At 38.5% G+C, this 17390-nt stretch overlaps 1 protein-coding gene and 1 long non-coding RNA gene across 2 annotated transcripts; one reads left to right on the top strand and one right to left on the bottom strand.

Moving 5' to 3' along the window:
* Positions 1 to 6931: 6931 nt before the first annotated feature.
* CLLU1OS (chronic lymphocytic leukemia up-regulated 1 opposite strand) lies at positions 6932 to 14097 on the bottom strand. The gene is made up of 3 exons (XM_011993182.1): positions 14046 to 14097; positions 8473 to 8562; positions 6932 to 7095 (listed from the first exon to the last, which is right to left on the bottom strand). The coding sequence occupies exons 1-3, from the start codon at positions 14095 to 14097 to the stop codon at positions 6932 to 6934; spliced, it is 306 nt and encodes a 101-aa protein (XP_011848572.1).
* Positions 7448 to 16814, top strand: LOC105548935. Its single transcript, XR_001007479.1, has 3 exons — positions 7448 to 7769; positions 11301 to 11863; positions 14854 to 16814. It is a non-coding gene; the product is annotated as an uncharacterized LOC105548935 (long non-coding RNA).
* Positions 16815 to 17390: the final 576 nt, after the last annotated feature.

Below are 17390 nucleotides of genomic sequence, written 5' to 3'. Positions count from 1 at the left end.
CACTTTGCCTTCCACAAATGAATGACCTGTTTGTGATGGCTATCTCTTTTTTCCCTTAGCCTGTCACAGATATTACGGATAAAAATTGGCATGGCTGGGCAAAAACAATGAAAGAAATACACTTGCCTGGGAAAACTGGGGAGGGGGAAATGAATATAATTCAAAATAGCATGTATTGATTGAACACTGTTGGAATATTATGTCCTGTTGGAAATGTAAAAGTGACATATGCTCTCTTCCTGGGTCTCAGACTTTTAGGATCTAGTTGAGGGAACTGGACTTATACACAAAATACAATTCAGCAACATTATGAGCTAGAAAATCCATGAGCTAAAGTCTTTGGCAAAGACATTAGGTATTAAGAGGAGTCAGGAAAAGGAGAAATTTCTGTGGGCTGGAATGGTCTGGGAACATGAGATGGGGGAATTGGCGTGTTACTGGAGAAAGGATGAGGTTCAAAGAGATGAAAAAAAGGAGAGAAGGAAGAAAAGAAATGAGGAAAAACAGGTTGCCAGAAAGAACAAGGAAGAAGAGAGGCAGGTGAGCAGTGGATTTTGTCCTAGGGAAGGTAATATAACTAGAGGCGGCAGTTTCTAACAGGCCATGATGAATAAGATCCACTTTAGCCCTCATTGGTATGTGCAGAAATTCAAATTTGGAAATTCAAGCTTTCATGACAGTAAATACATGTTTGGAAAAAAAAATAGCCGGTAAACATTTACATCAGCTCTTTTTCCTAAAGAGAAACCTATTCCATGCTATGAAATATTTGTCACAATTCTGGTTTCAAAATACTTGCTCTACTTTTCCAAGCCACAAGAGGAAACATTTTCTCTGCCAACACTCTCTGACCTTAACCAGTTTCTCCACTACGTCTACTCTTAAGCTCTCCTTAGAGCTGTGTATCTCGGCTTTATGTAAACCTCCTAGATGATGTACTTACAGAGAGATTCAGGCAACTCAGCATCTACTTTTTCATGAACTTTACCAGCAAAGACATTTCTAACAGGAGAGCATGAATAGAAATGGACTTTTCCCCAGTCTCTGTTGGCTTCTGATGGTGGTCACTCGATAAAAAGTGTGTAAAGATCATGAACAGATTATTTTGTTTCCTTGGGGTCCCTAAAAATTTCGAGGTATCTGTATTAGCACAGGAAGATTTAAATTGATTTCTCAACACATTCAGGTTTCTAATGAGCTTTATTAAGATAAATTTCCTCCAGCATTCCGAAATTCATATATTACAGAATACAAAATAAAGCAGAAAATTAGAGTATCTGGCTAAAAATGAGAGCAGGGTTCTGTCTCATTTTGGAAAGTCACCGAGAGAGTAATAATACCATTAATCATAAAATGTTATCATTAGTTAATTATTAGATGCGTTTTTGTATGCCAGTCACATAATATATACCCTTATATGTACCACCTACATTTCTAGATGTGAATGTGAGGGAATTATAGTAGTATCTACCTCATATGATTGCTGGATGATTTAAATGAGCTGTTGTCTCAAAAACTTGGTACAGAGAGCAGAAACTTTTCGTTATTAAGATTCTTACTATTCCAATGTTTGAATAAAACAGTGATCTGCTAAGAAATCCCAATAATATTTTGATACATCAGAACCTTCTGGCATTAGATGTTTCTAATCTAATATCTTCATATTAATTTTTTTATGTTTTGATTACTTTCAGTAGTAAATGTGTTTCTAAACACTGGATGCATTTTTAACTAAATGTGTTTTGTACCACATTTTGAAAACTTTTGTTTTAACTATGATTCAGCTTATAACAAAACAAAACAATGCATCTTCTCTCCACTGTTAATAAGGTTAATGAAAAGTTGACTTATGAAAAATATCCTAATTTATGCACATTCTCATTGTTTTCCTTGCTAAGGACATTAGTACTTGATGATTCTGCAACGAAGAATTATCATGGGATGAAACTTTGATACAAATATCTTCAGTCAATACAATGTGCTTGATTTTACCTAGATGAGATTTTTCTTTTCTTCTTTCTTTTTTGAGACAGAGTTTTGCTATGTTACCCAGACTAGCATCAAACCCCTGGCCCCTGGCCTCAAGTGATCCTCTCACCTTGGCCTCCCAGAGTGCTGGGTGTTACAGGTGTGAGTCACTGAATCCAGCCTCACTTAGATGGCTTTCTTAGTGAATTATTTTATCTGGTTCTAAAACTTTTTGACAATACTCTCAAATATTTATGGATTTTATAGCATAATTTATGGATTACATAAATCATTATGAATTTCATAAATGATTTTGTGGTATTGCCACGGATCATCACCATTATACAGGATGTATAACATAACCATGGTTTAATATATTTTCATAAATTATAGACTAAACAAAGGCTGGTCAGGACCAGGGCGTGCATGCATTTTATATGTGTGGTGCCTTTTGGAATATGCCAGGCCTCCCGTGAAAAAATCAGTAAGTGCTTATCTCATAGGACCAACGGCCCGACATTCCTGAAGTCACTACCACACTTTGCACTTATCTCCATGTGGAAATAGATAGCCACTGTTGAATTCTGGTGAGAATGACACGTCTGAAATCTCTCAGCTTCACAACCCCTATTACAGCCCTCAGAGAATCTTCTCACATAGCACCAAACAACAACTTTAGGAAGTGATGTTCCTAGAATGAATCAGTTTCTAAAATTAAAAATGAAAACAATGACGAGGAGATGGGAGGGTCAGGGAGGAAAGGCTGAAGCTACTAAAAGACAAAAGACAGTATAACCTCTTATGAGGATGGTCCAGACACTCAGGGAAATGCAGGAAGAAATAAAAGATAGGAATTTGAACCACACTGTGATGGCTAACTTTATGTGTCGACCCAACCGATCTATGGGACACCCAGATAGCTTGGAAAGCACTATTTCTGGGTGCATCTGTGAGGGTGGTTTTGGAAGAGATCAACACTTGAGTCAGTAGACTGGGTAAAGCAGATGGTCCTCACCAATGTGGGTGCACATTGTTTAATCTGTTGAGTGCCTGGATAGAACAAAAAAGGCAGAAGAGTGAATTCCTTTTCTCTTCTTAAGCTGGGACATCCATCCTTTCCTGCCATCAGACATGAGAGATTTGGATTCTTGGGCCTTTGGTCTCTAGGATTGACACCGGTGGCCACCTCTGGTTTCAGGTCTTTATTGTTAAGTTGCACCATCAGCTTCCTTGGTTCTCGGGCCTTAAGACTCAGGCTAAAATACACCACCAGCTTCCCTAGTTCTCCAGCATAGGGACAGCAAATCATGAAACCTTCTGCCTTCGTAATCATATAAGTCAATTCCCATAAAAAATATGTGCTTATATATCTATAGCTTTCCTTTTGGTTCTGTTTCTCCAAAGAACCTTAATGTACACACTATACGACCTAACCCATAGTAATGATAACCTTATGCAGGTTAGAATAAGATGATGGTATTCTCAGTATCTGGGGGGTATGAGCTGGAGTGATGAACCACCCCAGTGAGCCTAGGACTGAGGATATTTCTGAAATGTGGAATATTTGGTGTCAACACCAGAAAATAATATAGCCATATGGAAAACAAGTAGAACTACCATATGATTCAGCAACCCAACCACTGGGAATTTACCCAAAGGAAAAGAAACCAGTAATAAAAGAGAATCTGTAATCCCATGTTTATTGCAGCACTATTCTCAATAGTCAAGATACAGACTCAACCTAGGTGATCAGATGAATGGACAAAGAAAATGTGGCATATGTACACCATGAAATACTTATCAGCTATAAAAAAGAATTAGCCAAAGCAGTGGTGTGTGCCTGTCATCCCAGCTCCATGGGAGGCTGAGGTGGGAGGATCTCTTGAGGCCGGAAGTTTGAGACCAGCCTGGGCAACGTAAGACTCGGTCTCTAAAAAAACATTAAAAATAGGCCTTCCTTAAAAAAAGAATAAAATCCTGTGATTCACGACAACACAGATGGGACTGGAGGACATTAATATTAAGTGAAATTAGCCAGGAACAGCAAGTTAAACCCCACATATTCTCATTCATGTGCGGAAGCTAGAAAAAGTTGATCTCATAGAAGTAAAAAGTAGAACAGACGATACCGGAGACTAGAAAAGGCAGGGAGAAGGAAGGGAGAGGGAAAGATTTGTTAACAGATACATAAACAAAATTACAATTAGATGGAGGAAATTAATTCCAGCATCCCGTAGCACTATAGGATGACTATAGTTAATAATGATACATTAATTAGTCTCAAATAGCTAGAAGGAGGATATTGAATATTTCCAACACACGAAAAAAATGATAATGTATGAGATGATGTACATTTTTAGTATTCGAAAATTATAAGTTTTAATAGGTTTGATTTTCCTCTCTATAATCTATGTTTTCTTCCTTTATTCCCTCAGTTAACAAATAAATAAAAAAGATAATAAATGTAAAAATAAATAAAAACTGAATTAGTGTTCCATGCAAACCTGGATAAACTGGTCACTCTACATCTGCCCATCTAGATGGCTGGTGAAACTTTCCCAGGCTCCACGCCAAGTTCTTCCACTGCTCACTGGAACTTCCCTAGTCAGGTTGGGCAAATACTAATTTGCAGCAACGGTGAATTTATCACTGACGTTTCTTCAGTTCCCCTCTTTGGCGTCTGCTTCTTCTTTTCTGTAATGCTGTTTGTTGAAATGCCCAACATCCTTTTTCTTCCCTAGAGCTATTCAGGGTGACCTTTCTTTTCACATTTTCCCATGCCACTTCCATTATGTCAAAATAAAACAGTCCTGTGTGAACACTGCTCATGACCTTGTTTCCTGCCATGTGAAGATAGGATCGCCTGCTCTTCCTTCTCCTCCTTTTTTTTTTTTAGAGACAGGATCTGTCTCTGTCACCCAGACTGGAGTGCAGTGGCACAGTCATAGCTTGATGCAGCCTCGAACTCCTGGACCCAAGCGATCCTCTCGCCTCAGCCTCCTGAGTAGCTGGGACTACAGGTGCACACCACCATGCCTTCCTAATCTTTTATATATATATACATATACACACAAACACACACACACACACACATATATATATATATAGAGAGAGAGAGAGATGAGGTCTTGCTGTGTCACCCAGGCTGAAGATCAGCTGCTCTTTCTAATGTGTGGTTAGATAAGAAGATCTATCTCCCAGGGGATAAAATACTACCTGGAATAAAGGTATCTTTAAAATAATCACAGAGAAGAAAACATTTTTACAGTATGACAGAGGCAGAGAAAACAGAGAACATTTGTTAAGGCGGGACTTTCACCACTCCCAGTACAATCATCTGTCTGTTACCTGCATACCTTACACGGGTTGGCACTGCTGGGGGTACAAAGTAGATGCCAAACTTCACAATGGTTAGATTCATGTTTAAAGAGCCATTGGATCAAACCTTTGTGAAAGTTTCCAGCTTTTTTCTGTTCCAAATATGTGTCCATTATAAAAGAACCTCAAGAGCATAATTGCCAAGATAGTCTATGTCCGTGAGTATTTCAATGTCTCTCATGAAATCTGTTCCCATCATTACTCAAGATATTATATGAACAGTATTCCACACAAACTAGTCACTCAATAATGATTGATTGGCCAATGGAGGGTCATTATCTAATGCACTACAATCTTTTATGCAAGGGGCCCACAGGAATCAGTATGATCCCATAGGAATCCTTTTCTTTTCCTTTGAGAAAGAAACAGATAGTGGCTTGTATTAGATTTCCTGTGTGTGTTGTGAGGGGGAAAGATATAAAAAGAAACTTGATCAGAGCATAAATGTGGGCCCATGGGATAGGAAAGAATGACGGAATAAAGGAGGAAAACATAGATTATAGACAGGAAAATCAAACCTATTAAAACTCATATTTTTCAAATACTAGACATGTACATTCATTTGAACAAAAGGATGCTGTAAAGCAAGATTTCTCTGTTCTTCCCAGCACTAGCATGCCCAAACTACCTTAGGAAATGAATAGCAGAGTCAAAAGCACCTGAAATTTAAAACAAAAACCAATTTACATTTTATTTAAGGAAAGCAAACAGATGGGACTGCTAATAATGTCAAAGTCTAGTTTACAAAGAGAAAAACAAATCTGGAACCTTAAGTCAAATGAGTTCAAAATAAAAAGCAAACCAATAAACAGAAACCAACATAGACAGAAGTTCCTACCATCTCCCTCAGCCTGTGAAATTCTAGAACTTCTCTTTCCTTCTCCCCTTCTTCTTCTCTCACCTGGAAGATGAGCAGAGTGAACCCTCAGGGGTTGTCAGTTCCCCAGATGGCACCACATTCATAAACCACAAACTCCAGGAGAATGTAGGAAGCTTAGCCCAGGCCAAAGTTCTCTTTGGATCTTCCATATGGGTTTCAAGACAAAAGAAAAAAAAAAGTTTGCTTGAGAATATCTTCATATCTATTAGTTTGAACCATGCAAAATTATAGTTCTTATAGGTAAAATGAGTGTATATTGGCAATTTCAAATGATTGGCCCTAATACATTATGCTTTGGGGTATAGAAATATTCAGATCTTAAATATACACAGTTAAATACAAAATCAGGTATATTCCTGTTTCTATAATTAAAACAAAGAGAGTTTCCTTTGGTCACTACTCCCTCTGACAAGAGGTGTGAACCAAATTCAGAGGCCGGAAAGGTCCAGGTCTGGGTCATTTCTCCATGCCTCACTTGTCCTGCTGTCTTGGTCGGTCATCGTGTTAAGCTGTCTCATAAAACATCTGCTATGGCTTGACTTTCTTCTGATAGGGTGGCTTTCCATCCTTGGCACTTCGTTGGCCTTCTTGGTATGCTTTATGCACTGGTTCTTGTTTCCAAATTGGCATTATTGTTGTTATGATTCCTGCTGCTTTCCCACATTTCCCGTCTTTCTTCTGATCTCTCTCTCGCCTGTACATTTCTTACATTTTCTCCTGTGCTTCCTTCTTCCCATAATCATTGCCCAAGCGTGTCTTTTTTCTTCTCCTTGGCACATTTCCTTTGTCCACTCTCACATATGCAGAGATGGCTCTTGGTTTTCCTTCTGAAATCTCATAGTTTGGAGGTAAACTTGTTAGCAAGGCCACTGAGAAGAGAACAAGAGGGAAACAAACGGGAAATTAAGCCACTATCTCTCTCATTTCCTGGTTTCTAGAAATAAGACCCAAAGAACTCACTGTCTCAGCACTTTCAGCTCAGGCCACACTAGGGTGATCAAACTGAGCTTCTGAGTGCTGATCAAAACCTATAAAACCAAGTAGACCATCTCCAAATCTTCACTGTTAATACCATAAAGAATGAAAAGGTCACTAATTGGTAAGACTATATGTGTGATAATTAAATTTATGTATCAACCTGGCTAGGTTAAAGGATGACCAGGTACCTGGTAAAACATTATTCTGGGTGTGTCTATAAGAGTGTTTTGGGAAGAGATTAGCATTTGAATTGGTGAACTTAGTAAAGCAGATGGCTCTCACCAATAAGGGCAGGCATCATCCAATCTGTCGAAGGCCTGAATAAAACAAAAAGGTAGAGGAAAGGAAAATTTGCTTCTTCTCTTCTTGGTCTAGCATATCATCTTCTCCTGCCCTTGGATATTAGTGCTCCTGGTTAGTGGGCCTTCAGACTTAAACCAGGATTTATCCGTTTGGCTTCCCTGGTTCTCAGTTCTTTGGACTTGGACTGAATTACACTGCCAGCTTTCCTGGTTCTCCAGCTTGCAGATGGCAGATCATGGGACTCCTTGGCCTCCATAATTGTGTGAGCCAATTTCCATTTAATTTACATATCCAGTCATGCATTGCTTAACAATGGAGATACATTTCTGAGAAATGCATTGTTGAGTGATTTCATCATTGTGCAAACATCATAGAGTGTAATTACACAAACCTAGACAGCATAGACTACTACACACCTAGGCTACATAGTGTAGTCTGTAACATAATGATAAGTATGTATATATCTAACCATATCTAAATGTAGAAAAGGTACAGTAAAAATATGGTATAATCTTATGGGATCACCATCATATATGCAATCCTTTGTAGACTGAAATGCCTTTGTGTAGTGCATAGTTGTATACGCGCGCACACACACACACACACACACACACATCCTATTGGTTCTTTTTGTCAGAAGAGCCCTAAAACAATATGTTATACATTTATATTGACTCTGTTTCAAAATTTATGGTTTTGGTGAAACATATGTGGAGATGGGGTATAGGCATCTGAACTGGGATAGTGTCCTGCTAAAGAATGGGTGGGAGGCATCATTTGGGACAAACCCAGGATATCAGCTTATAGGTATCAAGAGCTCAACAAGAGCACTTTATGGCAAAACCCCCCACAAGATCTCTCAGAAGTTGTGAAAAATGTTTCTGCTAAAAGTTTCTTTATGACAGATGATGTTTATGGATAAAATAGGGATTAGCAGGATTCTTTAAATACTTTCAAACACTGACTTTCATTTCTACCAGGCAGTGGGGCCCCAAGTGCAGGGCCGTGGGAAGTGCTAGTCTGAGAGATATTAGGCTGCACTGTCTGTAGAGAATCTGAAAAAATAATAGAGTCAACTGAAATGTAGTTTGGTATCATTATTGCCATGCATCATAATTCTAAATCATGCTAGTGGTCAAATACTCTGCCCTGAAAAAAACCTTTTCTTGGTTTGCATTCTAAATAATTGTTGTGGTCACCACTGAGCTTTCAAATATATAAATAGTTTAAAGTTTGCACATTTTTATGATCTGTTCCTTAACAAACATTGAAACTGACATGAAAATTATTATGGGAAACATCCAGGTATACAGTCCCTGACTCGTAAGGACTCAGGTAAATACTTAGGGTAGTTCATGGCCCTAGTCTCTGGGGTACCACATGTTTCTTCTTCAAATCACAAATTCAAAATCAAGAATGATAACACAGTGATTGTATAGACAAAATAACTGAACCAAAATTGCTTGCTTCTGTCATTCTGTTGAAGCACTTAGAGTTTTTACTAGTGCTTCAAATTCTGAACAGTAAAACAGAGTGTGAATGTCATGTTGGAATATTTTTGGCTTTTTAGACACAAATTTTAAGTATGTGAAATATTTTTACAAGACTAAGTAACATCATTGAAATTACAGCTTTCTTCTTTTTAAAACTGGTATTTGTTTTAAAACGGAAGAGTAAATCAGGAAAAACATAATTGTTACTGATTATTACAAGGTTATTACTGAAAAATAAATGTATGGAATAGAGGAGGAAGGGGTTAACACACGATCTGGCCTGGGTGTTGAACATACCAATAAGCCACTGCTTCCAGGGAACGCCTAAGACAGAGCTGGCTCGGCGTGTTGGGTCACGGCATGTAAGGAAACTGCTGGGCTACATGCCACCGTCCTCAGTTGTCCAGATAAATAACCCTATAGCCCCTGGGGAAATAATAATCTTTAATTATGATATAGCTGACACCATTCAAAGCACTGCACTAAGTCCTTTATGTGAATTAACTTTCGTCAAATTTATTTTTCACAAATAACCCAAATATGTATACCATTATTATCCTACTTTACAGAAGGAGAAACTGAGCTCCTAAAGTTTAAATACCTAACCCAAGTTAAGACTGCTAGTCACCCTAGGCTATTAACTCAGGCAGTCTAACTCAGGTATGATAGCATTATGCTGCTGTCTCCAGCTTTGACTATGCCTGAATTATAGCATCATACATCTAACTAAAAAGCTAAAGGAATTAAAATGAGCCATAGGACTCAATTTAATAAAAGGAGAGAAAATATTGGGGTTAAGTGATAATGCAGAGTTTTAAATATTTTTGTGAAAGGGCCAGAGATTATTACCAGTGTGACAAAAAAATTAAAAGGTTGGGGGAAGGAGAAAAAAAAAGAGGGAGGTCTGAGAAACAGAAATATCAGAGGAAGGAAATAAAGGAGGGTGAGACTAAATTCTCTTTTAGCATCCAGATTCCACAGATTCCACAAATCACATTTCTTTTTTTTACCAACTAAGGAAAAATAACACTTGACCTAACATTTCATTGCAGTTGGCTGTGGTTTGCTCTAACTTCTTCAGGAATAGAGAAAAGTGACAAAAAGATCAGAGAAGAGAAGAAAGGAAACTATCAGAAAAATACAGAATTGGAGTAGGATATGACGTATTTGGGTTTAAGGTAAAATTTTATATTGTAATCTTAAGTATCTTGCTATTTCATTTTGGTCCCTGGAACAGCAGCATCAGAATCTGCTGAGGGCTTGTTAAAAAGGCAGAATCTCAGGTCCCACCGCAGACTCACTGAATCAGAATCTATGTACTGACAAGAGGCCCCGGGATTCATATGCACAGTAGAGCTGGAGAAGTTCCGTTGTAGCCTGTGATTGTTTTCTGTAACTTAGTATTTCTGAGTTTTCCCAAGGAAGAAAACTCAGGCCTCAGCTTCTGACAGACTTGTGTTTCTCCTTTACTTACTAGCTGCATGACTCCTCGGCAAGGAAATCAATCTTTATGTGCCTCAGTTTCCTCATCTATAAACTGGGGACTATAATCATCATCTCCCAGACTTGTTTTGAGGATGCTCAATAAATGCTCCTTTCATTCCTCCATTTACAAACTTGCCGCAGACAATTCTGCTAGCAGCCTTTGTGCTATTATCTGTTTTCTAAACTTAGTAATTGAGTGTTATCTGGAGACTAAACTCTGAAATAAATAAGCTGATTATTTATTTTCTCAAAACAACAGAATACGATTTAGCAAATTACCTCTTAAGATATTATTTTGCACTTCTATATTCTCCTACCCTGAGTTGATATGTGAGCAATATGTCACTTCCACAAAGCCAGGTATATATACATTACGGACAGGTAAGTAAAAAACATATTATTTATTCTAGGTTTTTGTCCAAAAGTTTTAAATTTCAACTGTTGTGCATGTGTTGGTAACGTAAAACAAATTCAGTACGGTAGTATTCAGTACAGTATTTAAGCCCCTGTACTTAAACATATTTCTTGTACCAGTGAAGTTACATGAAAACCAAATTTGTGTGATATATTGTAGATCAAAGTAAATTAGTCTTTATGTTCCCCACAAATTGAAATGCATTTCAAAAACTCTGTGTTGTGTATGTGTGTGTGTGAGAGAGAGAGAGACAGAGAGAGTGTGTGTGTGTGTATGTGAGAGAGAGAGAGAGAGACCCTTTGGTTGCCTCCATAAGCTGGCTGCTATGATTAATAAGACCAAGTTTTCCAAAGAAAATGAGATCATAACAAAAGCCCTCTTTATGCCTATCTTTTATCAGGGGCAAAAAGGAAAGAGACAAAACAGCGTGAGATGATGAGACCAAGTGATGAAAATTCATTCACAATGATTACTTTCAAGAGTAATTTCTCTTGGGTAATTCAGCAGCCTGTTACTATGGCTCTCTGGAGTGATAGCTAATGTAAATGAAGCCACTAAAAGTGGATTTTCCTGACAAGAATATACTCAACCAATAATGCAACAGAAATCCATTCAAAGCATTCGGGAAAAATTCAAAAGAATAAATATTCTTTTTTTTTTAAGTTAATGACCTATGATCCATTTCTTCCCTAACAAGCAGCAAGCACTTAAAAATATCCAGCCAGGATGAAATGGAAACCCACCTGACTTGTTAATATTTTTGTTTGGTTCCAGGGACTCAGATTCTAAGCCAAATTCTTTGAGTGATCTTGGCAAACATCTCGAATTATTTTTGCCAACTTTTCTTTATCTTGGAAAAAAAAATGTTTCATGAATGGGTGTCATGGGACCCAAAATTGATTAATTTTTAAAAACCTTTCTTGCAGATACGTATGACACCCTAAAAAATTTATTAGAAACAAAGTAAGTACTGTGTAGTGTGAAAAATTCTTAAAGGACATCCTCTTTTACAAACTCACAAAAACAGCCTTTGAAATACCCACATGAAGTAGCTGTTGTTTTTGCTTTCTATATACCTACATCTTGGCTATTATGAAAAGATTGGTTTTTGGCCAGGTGTGGTGGCTCATGCCTGTAACCCCAGCACTTTGGGAGGTCAAGGGGGGCAGATCATCTGAGATCAGGAGTTTGAAACCAGCCTTGTCAACATGGTGAAACCTAGTCTTTACTAAAAATAACAAAAGTTAGCCAGGCGTGGTGACAGGCGCCTGTAGTCCCAGCTACTCGGGAAGCTAAGGCAGGAGAATGACTTGAACTCAGGAGTCAGAGGTTGCAGCGAGCTGAGATCATGCTACTGCACTCCAGCCTTGCGACAGAGCAAGATTCCATCTCAAAAAAAAAAAAAAAAAAAAAAAAGACTGTTTTTTCCAACAGCTATTCCCACCCCTCTGCATGGAAATATTCACCCAATCAATTGTTTTCCTAGTTTGGGTAAAGGCCCTCTGGGCAGGACTGGAGTGGGACACACAGGGGAGCAGCTGCAAACTATGTTTAGAAGCATGTCTGGGAAATGTCATGCCAGAAAAGACATATTGAAAGGTAGGCTTTGCATGAACGGAAAAGGAGGGTAATTCTGTGTAGAGCAGAGCCTCTTATTTGGAGTGAGAGAAGCAGAAGTGGGGAAGCCAGAGGAATTACGCTTTTCATTAGCCAAATTTGCAGGTAGGAGGATTGGCTAAGAAAAGAGAAGTCATCTTGGCTGAGGCTCATGAAACCAGGTGTAAAGAAAGCGGACTAGATCAATTTCATCCATTACAGGAAGAGGAGCCGTGAGAGATAATCCAGAAATCATTGGGATTTGATGGTAGACGGTATTTGGGGACTATTCCATTTGAAATGAGAAGGCACCTGACATTCTTTGAATTCCTTTCAAGCAAAAGATTAAACTCACCCATGAGTTGACTCAGAAAAACATAAAAAGTATTGTTGCTCTGCTCAAAGTTTTATCTAACTCATTCTCACTTCTTATTCCATGATGAAATGACATAAAAGAGGTGGTTTTTGTTTGTTTGTTTGTTTGTTTGTTTTCTGGACCCAAGGCAAGGCAGCTACCTGGTCAGAGCTGTTTTATTTGTCTATGCTGTGGGGAGAAAATGGTTAACTGACTATGGAAGGCAGCCATTAAGATGTTCCCATGTGAGTGAACTTTCCAGGGTTCCCAGCTTCTGCATCCTTCCCCGTCCCTCATTTCCATTGTTGGTGATGATAAGGTCTCTCCCATCAGCCTCATGGAGTTCTCTCTCATTTATTAAAATTTGCTTTCAGGAAAAATTTTGAAAATGTGCCGATAATGCCTGATTGGCCCTTTATCCTAAAGGCTTAAACTGGAGGAAGGAAGCTAAACTGAGAAATTTTGCAAATCATTGAGCCAAAAATGTATTAATATCAAGATCTATCATTTATTGACTAGTATGTGGCAGGCAGTGCCCTTTTATTTAGGCAGGGAGGGTTGGTTGGGGGGAGTGGGGTTCACACCTCTTAAAGAGGTGCTATCTTCTCCTATATAAATCATGTAAGTCAAGAGAATAAGAAGTTGTCTTTGGTTGGTTGTATTCAGGACATTAGAGTATGCAGTAGAAGATCCCAAGAGATCTTCAGATCATTTTAGGGTAAGAAATGCCAATACCGCCAGGCACGGTGGCTCATACCTGTAATATCAGCACTTTGGGAGGCCGAGGTGGGCGGATCATGAGGTCAGGAGATCGAGACCATCCTGGCTAACACGGTGAAACCCCGTCTCTACTAAAAATACAAAAAATTAGCCTGGCGTGGTGGTGGGCCCCTATAGTCCCAGCTACTCGGGAGGCTGAGGCAGGAGAATGGCGTGAACCCGGGAGGCAGAGCTTGCAGTGAGCCAAGATAGCATCACTGCACTCCAGCCTGGGGGACAGAGTGAGACTCCATCAAAAAAAAAAAAAAAAAGCCAATACCAGTAGAAATAGAGCCAAATCACAAACATAAGCTAAACAAATGTTGGCAGTGTAGCCTGGTGGTTAAGAGAGCAGACTCTTAACTAGAACCCTGCATTCCATGTGCTCACTCCAGACCCTCACTGTGGGTTTCTAATTTAACCCCTGTTGCTTACCAGTGGCAGTCTTAAGGCATTCCTTAAGTTGATTGTGTCTCAATTTGTTCATCTGTGAAGGGATACGATGACAGTAGAGTCTACTTTATAGGATTACTGTGAGCATTAAATGAGTTAATAATGTATTTGTAAAGTGCTTAAAATGCTGCTCCAAAAAGAGTTTGTTAAACACTTAAGAACTGATTTATTTGCATGTAGACTGACAGTTCTCAATAACTGGAAATGACCAAGCATAGGCCCTGGAATATAAGCAGATCTCCATGAAGGCAAAAATGTTAATTTCTTTTGTTCAGTCCTGTGCCCAGATCAATACCTAGTGATCACACTCAAGAGATATTGTTGAATGAATCAATGAACCTACCAAGGTAGTTACATAAAAGAGTTCTGCATGAGTAGAAATCTGGGCAAAGTGACCTCCAAGGAAATTTCCACTTTTAGATTCTGTGATTTCCTTAAGGAACTGAAAATTGGTGTGATACAATATAAAAAATGTGCCTATATGATTTGAGAAAAACTTATTTTCTTTCCCTCTTTTTTCCTTCCTTTCTTCCTTCCTTCATTCCCACTTCCTTTCTTCTTCTTTCTCTCTCTTTCTCTCTTTTTTTTATTCTTTCTTTTCTTTTTCTTTATTTCTGTCTTTCTTTCTTTCTTTCTTTTTCTTTCTTCCTTTCTTTTTTCCTTTTAAGAAGAACATGTCTGTTAGATGAATGCCTTTTTCTAGTTAAAAGGTTAAACAGGAAAGTGAAGCACAATTATCAAGGGTCTCCAGTCATCCCCACATGTTCCTAATCATTATCTTCTTTTACAGTTTCATATCTCCAGGCTTTTCATTGGGTCAGGTTGGCATTTCACTGCCCTTTGTGTGTGTGACAAGTGAAAATAGGGAAAGAAAAGAAACTCAAGTGAAGAAAACCAGAATCTGTGCAGCAGATCCGAGATGTTTCAGCTGCTTCCCACGTACCTGCCTCATCAAGCCCCAGCATCCATCTCCTTGCTCATCTTACACCCCGTGTGCAGGACAGGCCCACTATTCGTTTATCAGAACAAAGCCTCTCCCACTATTCTGGTTCTCCCTTCACTTAGCCAGATATACAAGAATATCTGCCCAGATGACCTGCCTCACCTGGGAGCTCAGAGGAGCTCAGATTCCATTACTATCACACCAATGACAGATCTCCCAGCAACAATCACAGAAAAGACTAACTGCCCCCAAAATCTCCCTTCCAAAACACAGTTCTCCTCATTCTCCCAAGAAACCGGAATGTGACTGCTCACTTCTCTAAGGACCTGAAAACAATTGGCCATTTCAGTTATTTAAATCAACTTTAAAAATTTCAACCCCCAAAATATTAAACCATTTTGGTTGGAATGATAAAATAACTAACTTGCTGACAGTTGCTTGGACTATTTGCAGAAATGGAAAAAAATACTTCTAATCAGGTCAAATCACTCTGCCTTTGGGATTCTAAATTTACTCATATTCTCAAAGAAATATATTCAGTCATAGTAGGGAAAATAGGATTATTCCTTTAGCTCAATAAGCAACCAGAAGTTCTTTCTTCAAATCTTGACATTTAATCAATTAGAAATTGATTTTCTGGAAAACTGTTTCCTATGAAACTATCTTTGCCTGCCGGATTTTTCTTTTACAATCCAGACTATAGAAGGAAATTCGCAACCTGGACTTTCACCTCCATTGGTCAGAGTTTCACTGACCAATTCCCACCTCTGCCTTACACCAGCAGAAGTTTTTGCCTCTGTTTTCTCTTCACATACTCCAACAGTTACAAATGGTTGTTATTATTAGGCATCTTTTATTTTGTGACCCCTGATTATATGGTCCACTAAATTTTGACCTAATCACAAAAGATTGGTAAAATTTTTTAACATATTAATAATATTTTATGTGTCAATATCTTAGCATGTATCGATTAAGACAGAGGTCTTAACATTCTCTTTTTGAAAAAGAATATTAAGATTCAGAGATATTAAGAGATTCTCCCAGGATTACAGTTAGGTAACAGAGCTGGATTTTAGTCCAGGGCCATCTACAACTCTAACATATGTATACCCTTTTTATAACATGGCACGAATTCAGCGTAAAGGGGTCTTCAGTCATCTAAGTCAGGGGTCAGCAAACTTTTTCTAAAAAGGACCAAAAAGAATATTTCAGGCTTTGTGGACCCTGTGGTCTCTATCACAACTGTTCAAATCACCATGTAGTGTAAAAGGAGCTATAAACGATATAAACTAACCAATGTGATTATTTTATGGAATTTTTAAAAACTCTTTATTTACAAAAGCAGCTGGCAGGTCAGATCTCACTTATGGGTCATAGTTCTCTGACCTCTGACCTGATAACATCTTATATTTGTGGACAACATTTAGACTGTGACCTGCTGAGTAAGAATGAGAAGCTCTGTCAACTGAAGATCAAGGCTGGAGCTATGAAAGCAAAGAGCTGCCTGGTGTTAATGATAAGTGGGATAGTTAAAGTTAGAAGATTCCAACTGTAGGAAGCACAGAGAATAACGACCATAGACTCCTGAACAAGAATGTCTGGACTTCTGGCTTGGGTACTCTGGTTGTATGGTCTTGGCCATGTTACCTAATCTCCCCAGGCCTCCTTTTTCTTATCATTAAATGAAGATAATAAAAGTATTTTCCTCAGAGAGCTGTAAGAATAAAATGAGCTAACACATGTCAAGCACATAGAATAGGGCCAAGCCTATATTAATTTATCAATAAATGCCAGATACATATTAGTTCTTTATGTTTTTATTCATTATCATAGAATGTTTATCTACAGATTGGCATTGTAAGGATGGAGTTAAAATTTTATATATATGAAGGGAAACTATTCCTGTTACTATTGATCTGCATCACATTACCCCAAATTTGATGGCTTAAAGTAACAACATTCATTTTGCAAACAAATTTAAAATTTGAGGAGGGCTTGTCTGGGAAGACTCGTCTCTGGTCTATGTGGTATCAGCAGGGGGAGGCTTGATGGACTGGCACATGTACTTCCAGAATGGCCCACTTGCATACCCGCCTAGTTGGTGCTGGCTTTTGGTTGGGAGCTAAGCTAGGGCTGAGTGCTAGGGTTCCCGGGAGGTTCCTTGTGGCCTGAGCTTCCTCACAGCAAGGCAGCTGCGGTGCAACAGTGAGCATTTCAAGAGAGAGCTAGAATGACACTGTATTACTGTGTAAGACCTAGCCTGGGAATTAATGTAGCATCACTTCCTTCCCATTCTATTTTTTAAAAGTGAGTTATTAAGGTCACCCTATATTCAAGGGGATAGGAATTAGACTTCATCTGTAATAAGAAAAGTGTTTTTAAAA

Source organism: Mandrillus leucophaeus, unplaced genomic scaffold (assembly GCF_000951045.1).
Source record: "Mandrillus leucophaeus isolate KB7577 unplaced genomic scaffold, Mleu.le_1.0 Scaffold427, whole genome shotgun sequence".
In the NCBI taxonomy this organism is placed as follows: domain Eukaryota; kingdom Metazoa; phylum Chordata; class Mammalia; order Primates; family Cercopithecidae; genus Mandrillus; species Mandrillus leucophaeus.
Note: the sequence above shows the minus strand (reverse complement) of the source record. Positions and strands in the feature narration are given on the sequence as shown.